This window comes from Myotis davidii, unplaced genomic scaffold (assembly GCF_000327345.1).
Source record: "Myotis davidii unplaced genomic scaffold, ASM32734v1 scaffold18, whole genome shotgun sequence".
Taxonomy (NCBI): Eukaryota; Metazoa; Chordata; class Mammalia; order Chiroptera; family Vespertilionidae; genus Myotis; species Myotis davidii.
The window spans coordinates 4,583,393-4,593,446 of record NW_006292696.1 but is presented as its reverse complement, the minus strand read 5'-3'; the positions used below and the strand labels follow the sequence as shown (position 1 = coordinate 4,593,446).

The following is a 10,054-nucleotide window of genomic DNA, read 5'->3' as shown; positions in this document are numbered from 1 at the left end:
TCTCTTCTTCATTCAGGTGTTTCTCAGATTGCCAGGACTTCCTTGTTTTGGGGATACCACAGTTACTTTATTTGAAAGTAGGGGCCCAGTGCATGAATTCGTGCACCTTGAAAGCAACTGTGGGCCACGAGGCTCTGGTGGGCACAGGGGTAGGTCTCAGCTCATCCTCTGCGCCCCCACCTGGCGCCAGGCGCTAGCAGCAGGTGTGAGCCCCCGGTGGGACCGTGGCGCACGAGAGCAAAGAATTTTCAGTATCCTCCAGAGGCTCACCCCGATGACAGCTACTAGCACCCCACCTTGGTCTGGTGCCTCAGCTCACTTGCTCCACCATCCCACCGCAGCTAATGCCCGTCATGTTCCGCGCATGCCCCCTGGTGGTCAGCACACGTCAAAATGACTGGTTGTTCGGTTGTTCCTCTGTTCATCTATTTGCATATTAGCCTTTTATTATTATAGATGCTGTTCCATGGCCCCACTCTAGTACTCCTGAGTCAGAATCTCCAGGGCCAAAGCCAGGATTCAGCATGTTCAACAAGCACCTTGCCTGCCAGTTGGTGGACGTCCACCACAGTGTTGGGGTACCTCCCAGTTATTCCCACAGAACCTCATGAATTATTTTATCCTGGAACTTTCATTACAACTGTCCTTCTGAATGACCAGGGTGAGGAGAAAAACAAAAGAAATAGTCAGATAACCCCTGATAAATGCATCAAGCTTTGCCAAGTGGGAACAGATCACAGTGAGATAGATCTCCGGGGACAGTACATCCTGGTGGCCCCTTGCTCTGCAATCCCATCATTTGTATCCAAAAGAAATCATTTGTGCATTTCTTTTCTTCTGATGTGGCGCTGGTAACCTCAGGGGTTATTTATTGAATTATCAGGTTTCTTATTAGTACATTAATGGGTTCCTGGGAGCTAGGAGTGAGCCTGCCCATAAAACTGTCAAGAGAATTCATTTTCTACTTTGGAAATATGGTAGGTTCTTGTCAACGGCAAGGGAAACAGCCATTCGTTCTTTCGCTCATTTTTCCTCCACTCAACTAGCTTGGCAGATTCATGGGTGCATACGATATTTCCTCTGCTTCCCCTCCCCCCCCAGTTTTACTGAAATATAATTTACACACCATAAAATTCACCCATTTAAAATGTAAATTCAATTGTTTTTGGTATATTAAGAGTGTGCAACCTTCACCATGATCAATTTTAGAATATTTTTATCACCTCAAAAAGAATCTTTGTACCCTTTAGCCCTCACTCCCTAATCCTTAGTCCTGAACAACCATTAATCTGTTTTGTGTCTCTATGAGTTTGCCTATTCTGGACATTTCCTTGAAATCATTTAGTAATGTTTTCAGGGTCCATCAATATTATAGCATGTATAGTCCCCCCTTATGTGCAGGAGATACGTTCCAAGACCCCCAATAGTTGCCTGAAACCACAGTAGTGCTGAATCCGATATACAGCTGACTCCTGAACAATATAGGGGCTATGGGCACTGACCACGTGCACAGCTGGATATTTGAATATAATTTAAGTTAACGCTCTGCATACTTGGATTTCCAACCACAGCTGAAAATACAGTTGACCCCAGTGAAATTTCAGAAAAAGAAATGGAAAAAAAAACAACACCAATTCCTTTTGCAATTACAACAAAAAGAACAAAATTCCTAGGAATAAACTTAACAAAGGGTGTTAAGTTTTCAGTATATGAAGGATTCATATATGAAGGATTCATATATGAAGGATTCATATGAAGGATTCATATACTGAAAACTATAAAGCATTATTAAAAGAGATCGAAAAAGACACAATGAAATGGAAAGGTATTCTGTGTTCATGGATTGGAAGAATCAACATGGTTAAAATATCCATATTACCCAAAGAAACATATAAATTTAATGCAACCCCCATCAAAATACCAATGCCATTTTTAAAAGAGACAGAACAAAAAATCATCAGACCTCAAATAGCCAAAGCAATCGTGAGAAAAAAAGAATGAAGCTGGAGGTATCACACTACCTGATTTCAAATTATACTACAGAGCAACGATAATCAAAACAGCATGGTATAAGCAGAAAAAACAGACACACAGACCAATGGAACAGAAATGAGAGCCCAAAAGTAAAAGCACATGTATACGGGCAAATAATTTTTGACAAAGGGGCCGAAAACATACAATGAAGAAAAGAAAGCCTCTTCAATAAATGGTGCTGGGAAAACTGGAAAACCGGATGCAAAAGAATGAAACTAGATTACCGCTTGTCCTCATGTCAAAAATTAATTTAAGATGGATCGAAGACCTAAATATAAGACCTGAAATAATAAATTACATAGAAGAAAACGTAGGTACTAAACTTACAGATCTGAGTGTTAGAGAAGATTTCATTAATTTGATCTCAAAGGCAAGGGAAGTAAAGGCAAATATAAATGAATGGGACTCTATCAAACTAAAAAGCTTCTGCACAGGAAAAGAAACAACCAACCTAACAAAAAGGCAACTGATGGGATGGGAGAGGATATTTACAAACAACAGGGGGTTAATATCCAAAATCCTATATAAAGAACTCAGCAACTCGACACCAAGCAAACAATCCAATTTAAAACAATGGGCAGACGACCTGAACAGACACTTCTTTCAAGAAGACATACAAATGGCCAACAGATATCTGAAAAGATGCTCAACTTCACTAGCTATTGGGGAAATCAACTCAAAACTACAATGACAGGGGGCGGGTGTAGGTGGAAGAGGGCATAGAGGGAATAAATGGTGAACACAAACAAACAAACAAACAAACTACAATGAGATATCCCTGCACACCTGCGAGAATGGCTATTATCAACAAAACAGGTAAATAACAAGTGTTGGAAAATTTGTGGAGAAAAAGGAACCCTCATTCACTGCTGGTGTGAATATAAACTGGTAGGGCCACTGCGGAAAACAGTATGGTGGTTCTTCAAAAAAAATTAAGACTAGAGTTACTATATGACCCAGAAATCCCTCTTCTGGGTATCTACCTGAAAAATCTGAAAACATTTATTTGCAAAGATATATGCATCCTTCGGTTCATTGCAGCATTATTCATGGTGGCCGAGACAGAAACAATCAAAGTGTCCTTTGATAGATGATTGGATAAAGAAGATGTAAATATATACAGCGGAATACTACTCAGCCATAAGAAAAGTTGAAATACTGCCACCTTCATTTTTTTAAACAATTTAAAAAATATATTTTTATTGATTTCAGAGAGAGGGAGAGGGAACGAGAGACAGAAACATTAATGACTTGTCATATACACTGTCCCACATTCTGGGCTTCTGTTATTTAACGTGGTCCTCTATCCTCTGAAATTCCTGTAACGGCCTGCTTAGATTCAGACTCAACATTTCTGGCAGAAGCCACAATAGGTGAAGCTGTGGAGTCTACTGCATCCTATCCGGAGGCAAGCGTGATGCTTGGCTGTCTGTGCCACCATTGGTGATGCTAAATGTAGTTCTTGGGTTAAGGTGGTGACAGAGGAGGAAGGATGGAAAAGGCTTCACAGGCAATGTGTGTGAATAGGGCTTTCAAGGGTGTGTAGGAGCCTATGGAGTAGAGAAAAAGGAAGAGGAAGGGTTTTCTAGGTATACACGGAGACAGTGTTGGGAAAGAGAGTAATGAGCTTTAGGAAGTAGGAGGTGGTAGGCAAATGTGGCTGAGAATTGTTATAATAACAGGCACTTAAGGTGATTTTACTATATTCCAGGAACCATGCTTAAATGACTCATGTAATTCCTCACATGGATCTACAGAGTGGGTGCTACCGCCCGTTTTAAGGGTGTGGAAATCAAGGTTTAGTGATATGTGGTAACTTGGCTAGGTCATATAGCTGGAAACAGGAAGACTCGGATTTGAATCTGAATGCCTGACTCCTGAGCCTCTGCTTGGAAATTCACAGTCTTCATTAAGATATCAAGGCACATGAGTTGGAAAGGAAGGTTGGGTGAAGGTGAGGCAAGCCTCCTCTGCCATTCTAAGGAGCTGGGTGTTATTCCAGTGGCGGGAGGGGTGGGCATGGTGCCTGAGGGTTCTCACTGACTGCCCGGGATTGTGAACTGCTGGGGTCAGCAACTCTCCCTGCTCACCCCAGCAGGTGAAGGCTGGGCGCCCCTTCTGGCGAGCTGGGCCCCAGGGAACAGAGATCCAAGGAGGAATTCAGTGCCTCCTCAAACCTCTGCACAGACCTTCAGCCTGTGGACCTGACGGGGTGTGGGTCTGGTTTCCCCACTGGACACCCCCAAGCCTTGCAGTGCTCAAAGAGGCTGGGGTCCTGGGTGCAGCACCCACAGACCCCAGCCACTGTGAACAGCTCCATTTCCATCCACATCATCCCGAAGGCACCCTGTGGGCTACCCTGTGGACTGTGAGCTGCAAAGAGCAGGTGAAAGGACCAGCTTTCATCTTCCTAGGCCCAGACAGGGGACGTGACTGGCCCAAGATCACACAGTGAGATGGTGGCAGAGGCAGGACTAGAATCCAGTGGTGCTTGTTGATTCCAAGACTGCTCTTCTTTCAAGATGGATATTATTTGGGAAAGAAAAGGAATCAGGACACATTCACTGAGGACTGGCTACTGGGATGCAGAATTCTCAGGGGAATCCTTCCTGTTTTATTCATATTTGCACACTTTGGGAGTCTTCTCTGAAGGACCCTGCGGAAGAAAGAGGCTGTGGCTCTGCGCGCCCTCCAGGGCTGGCTGTTGTCCCACACACAGTCCCTCATCCCCACAGGGCCTGTGCATCTCCCCACCCTACCCCCACCTTTAACCAGTGTGGGGGCAGGGGGAGCCCTGCTCTGGGGCCGGGCTACCTAAATTCCAATCTCTGTCAGGTACTCATTAGCTGTGCAACCATGAGCTAGTCACTTTCCCTCTCTGTGCTTCTGTTTCTTCATTACTAAATTGGTGAAAATAAGTATGAGGACTAGGTGTAAGGATTGCATAACATAAGTAGTATTCTAGGGCATAGTAAGGCACATGCCACATGATAAAGGCTGGTTTTTACTAGTATTATTAACCTAGGAATCAGTAGGCCTGGGTGCCTGTCACTAACTTACCTAAAAATTAATTGGACAAACCTTCCAGATCCTGCATAAAACCTGCCTCTTCCATGAAGACCTCCCAGAGCAACTGCACTCAGTTTAAAGCCTACTTTGATTCCCAGAATCTAAAGCACAGTTTGGCACTATCTAAACTAACTATAACGGGCAGGAGAGAGCAGTTTGTGTGACCCTCCCCACAGTACTTACCTAGACACAGAGGCCTAGGAGTACTCAAGCCCTCAGCTCGCTACGAGCCACTGGCTACTCGCTTCTGGGTAAACCCCTTCATCTTTGTCCCTCAGTTTCTTTGGTAAAATAGGGGGTGATAATAGGATGAAAAAAGTCAGACCCCTGACTACATTGAGAATGGAAGGAAACACGTAAGCAAATGTTTAGCAAAGCATATTAAATAACCTGGAAAAATGATGCCAATATACATACATAAAAAGATGCATAATACCTCCCTGTGGTAAAAGACTCACAGTATAATGTTAATCAAAAAAGCAATAAATTGCCGAAACCGGTTTGGCTCAGTGGATGGAGCGTCGGCCTGCGGACTGAAGGGTCCCAGGTTCGATTCCGGTCAAGGGCATGTACCTGGGTTGTGGGCACATCCCCAGTGGGGAGTGTGCAGGAGGCAGCTGGTCGATGTTTCTCTCTCATCGATGTTTCTAACTCTCTCTCTCTCTCTCCTTTCCTCTCTGTAAAAAATCAATAAAATATATTTTTTAAAAAAGCAATAAATTGTTTTAAAACAATAAATTGTCATATGAAATATGACCCCCAATTTGTTTTGAAAAAGTTTAAGTGCACTGCCCTGGTCAGTGTGGCTCAGTTGGTTGTGTGTCATCCCGTGCACCATTCCCAGTCAGGGCACATACCCAGGTTATGAATTTGATCACCAGTCGGGATGCATACAGGAGGCAACCGATTGATGGTTCTCTCTCTCTCTCTCTCTCTCTCTCTCTCTCTCTTTCTCTCTCTTCTCTCTAAAAATCAATAAAAAAATATTTTTAAAAATACAAATACACCAACAAAGAATAAAGATAAGGAAACCCACAACATGTCAATGGTGTTACCTCTGGATGGTAGGCTTACTAGTGACTATTATCTTCATCTTTACTTTTCTATATTCTCCAATTATTTCTAATGAGGATATATTATTTTATAAACAGAAGAAAATTACAATTATATTTAAAGAAAAACAGTGTGCTGCCCTAGCCGGTTTGGCTCGGTGGATAGAGAGCCGGCCTGCGGTCTGAAGGGTCCCAGGTTCGATTCCGGTCAAGGGCACATGCCCAGTTTGCGGGCTTGGTCCCCAGTGGGGGACGTGCAGAAGGCAGCCGATCAATGATTCTCTCTCATCATTGACGTTCTTATCTCTCTCCCCCTTTCCCTTCCTTTCTGCAATCAATAAAAATATATTTTTTAAAAATGTGCTTGAAAACATTCAAGGCTCAGCAAAAGCAACTTAGATGTCAATTATGTGTGAATAACCAGAAACCCTTAAGATTAAAATTATGCCTTTTACAGGCACCCTGTCCCTCCAAACCAGGGTTCAGTCCATGATTTTTTTCTCTTGGAAAGCCTCATGCAGCGCTCCCCACTCCTCTGGTTTCTAGAATATCACTAGCCTCCTTGGCCTGAAGTTCCTCCTTTGGGCCAGGGGAGCAGTGGGCAGTGCTCTGTGGAGATGAAGACCCTTGAAGTCCCTGCAGTTATCAGCTTACTTAGCCGAGGAGGCCTGTTATCTACCAATCTAAAAACAAGCCTGGCATTCCAGCTCGCTGGCTGTGGGTTATCTGCCTCTTCGGCATGTTCTCATGAAGACCTTCTTAGAATCCCCCACAGCCTTACTGCACCTAGAAGCTCAAAAACCTTCAATGGCGCATTTCCTTAGGGTGGGTAATGGCCAGCTTCCTTAGTCGGGCATTTAAGGGCCTGTAGAATCTGAACCAACTTTCCTGACAACTCCTGTATCAACCAAATAGTTTGTTAGCCAGCTGCACAGCTAGGATGGAAGGGACAACAATGAGTGAAGAGAGCTGGGTGGAAGGATGCAATGGGGAAAGGTGGGGACTGTGGCAAAATGGAGCATGCACAGACTTTCTAAAGGGACTGTCACTTCTCAGTGCCAGTCAATTACTGCCTGGTGAGATCTTCCAATTTTTTTCCCCAAGAGAATTAGGAAATCTGGATCTTTATGTGAAATCTCCTGATTTTTAAATACTGGCTGCTAATTCGCCAAAGACATTTGGCCAGTCTGCTGATCAAATTTGAGACTTGTCAGAGGAACACATTGAACTTTTCTCCCTCTGTACCTCTGCCTTTGCTGTTCCCACTGCCAAGAACACCCTCCCAGTCATCTGGGTCTAATGAACTCCACCTATTCTGTCAGGCCCAGTCCAAACACTATCTCTTCCATGAGCATCCCTGGATGACCTCAGCCAGAAGTGACACCTCCCTCTTTGGGACAGCACCAATATTTTAGCTCCGAGCCTGTCCATCTCATGCCATAGTCATGAGTCCTATCTCCAATAGGCCATGAGCTCCTGAAACATGCAACAAATACTTGTGGAGCACTTGCTTTGTTGCAGGCACCAGGCTAGGCACTGGGGAAACAGCCTCAAACAAGATGAATAGTTCTTGCCTTGATGTTATTTAAAGCTGGTGCTGGGGATTGATTTTAAATAAATCATTCCCAAGAAAGAATAATTCCAATTGTGATGAGTTTTATGGAGTTAAGGAAGTTTATAAAAGGAGCCTAATCCAGGCAGGAGGATTAAGCAGCTCACGAGGCAGTTTGGGAAGCATTAGCTCTAGGGCGGCCACACAAGGTTGCACAGTTTTTATACTGCACAAAGGTAACCAGCTGAGAGGGCAGGCGAGACCTGAAATCCAGGCCCTACTTGCTTGCCCAAGCTGTGCCTTTTTCTAATTTGTAGAGTGGCTGGGCCAGTGTTTAGTTCCTCCGAACCCTTGGGCCCCCCCAAAATGTTGCTCTAAATAAACTTAGAATATAGCCTCAAGAGATGTCCCCTGCTCTCCTTACCAGAATATATCCCCTAAATCCTTCCATCCTTCCATCCTTACTCTATAGACTTGGGGATCAAGGAAGCCATGTCTGAGGAAGTGACATAGGAGCTGAGACTGAAGGATAAGAAGGGGCCAGGCAGTAGGCGTATGAGGAACAGCATGTACCAGGCCTCTGAGGAGAGAAAGTACCATGGCCGAAGGAGCTAATAAGTGGCCAGGGGTGGGCTGGGTAGTAACCATACCATGTAGTAACCATGGTAGTAACCATGACCTGGAAGGCCACATGAAGGGGTTCAATTATTATCCTGAAACATCTTCTATTTCCCCCTCCCTAACCATGTTGCTATGGGTGTCATTGCCCATGGACACTCCCACAGAGAGTGTACGACAACAGAAACTACCTTTACAGAACACCTACCGTGAGTCACACCGCTGGGGCAACATGTCCGGTTCTTTCTTCCTTCCCCATCCTACTAAGGAAGTATTTTATTTCAATTGAACAGGTGAGAAAATTGAGGCAGAGAGGATGAGCAGCTTACCCAAGGTTTCCTGGCATTAAGGGGGGGGGGGGCGCTGGGAACCATGCCCAGGTCTGTGGGACCTGAGCCCCTCCTCTTGGTTGCCAAGTAGCAATGACCCTCATGAATAAACAGAAGGCAGGAGGAGTCCAGAGTCTTGCCGCTCAAAGGGGAGTCTGAGGGCTTCCGGCACTAGCATCACCTGGAAGCTTGTCAGAAATATAGGATCTCAGATTCTACCCCAGTCCTACCAAGTCAGAATCTACATTTTACAAGAATTGTGTAGACATTACAGGCTGAGAAACATTATGGTAGAGAATAATTCAAACAGTAACTGCCTTTGCAGCCCTTATACAACAGTCTAGTGTCTCAAAGGCCAAGTCTCCAGTGACTTGAAAACAACTTATTGTCAAATTTGCCAGAATTGCCAACTGTCCTACCTATCCACCTGCCCCAACTTTTTAAAAAAATATATTGTATTGATTTGTCATAGAGAGGAAAGAAGAGGGATAGAGAGCTAGAAACATCTATGAGAGAGAAACATCAATCAGTTGCTTCCTGCACACCCTCCACTGGGGATATGCCTGCAACCAAGTTACATGCCCTTGACCGGAATCAAACCTGGGACCCTTCAGTCTGCAGGCCCACTCTCTATCCACCGAACCAAACCAGTCAGGGCTCCACCTGCCCCAATTTTGTCTTCTATTGCAACTCCAAGGGGAAGGCTGTGAAAAGCTACCATCAACTCCAGAGAAGGGCTGCTGTAGACTCTTTTTGTTCAGTGTCTTAGTATGAATCTCCCCTCACCCAAGGACAAAGCTGTTTGACCCTTCTCCTGGTTAATTACTGCTCCAAATCATCTTCCATTTGGGGCCCACTCTGATCACCAGATCCTCTTCTGGGGCTCAGCTTCACAAGGCAATTCCCTTTCCTAGTTGCGTAACAGGGAAGCAGAATGGTTTGGTAGAAAAGATAGATGAGGAAAAGCTGTAAGCAGTAAGGCCATATGTTGTGTGACTTCGGGAAACACCCACATCCGCTTCCCCATCCCCATGTGAGGAAAGGACAGGAGGGACTAGGTTAGGATCACTGGCTCTAGGGCTTGGAGGTAACATAAAGGGAATTCAGTGGCCTCGGTGAGTAAGAGGGAGAAGTGGAGACCGTGGCAAATATTGTAAGGTTTTTAAATACTGGCACCTAGTTAACACTTAAAAACAAACAAAAACAAAAACACTCCGTGGGCCAGATAAAGATCAGGTGCAGGCCAGATTTGCCCGTGGGCCGCCGGTTTGCGATGCCTGGCCTAGGAGTCACCCTAATGTGGGGTGTGTGTGATGCCACCCTAATTTCTCAGCTCTAGTAGAATGTGGCAAAGCCGCTGCCGAGGGGCGGCGTGACCACTCCCCGCCGCGCCCCTCCCA

General features: G+C 44.9%; 1 protein-coding gene across 1 annotated transcript in view; it reads right to left on the bottom strand.

The window, feature by feature from the left end:
- The window catches only part of LARP1 (La ribonucleoprotein domain family member 1), a 91,068-nt gene extending 90,713 nt beyond the window's left edge, over positions 1 to 355 (bottom strand). The window contains 1 exon segment of the mRNA XM_015565661.1: positions 320 to 355. Within this exon segment, the coding sequence (XP_015421147.1) occupies positions 320 to 355 (36 nt within the window).
- Positions 356 to 10,054: the final 9,699 nt, after the last annotated feature.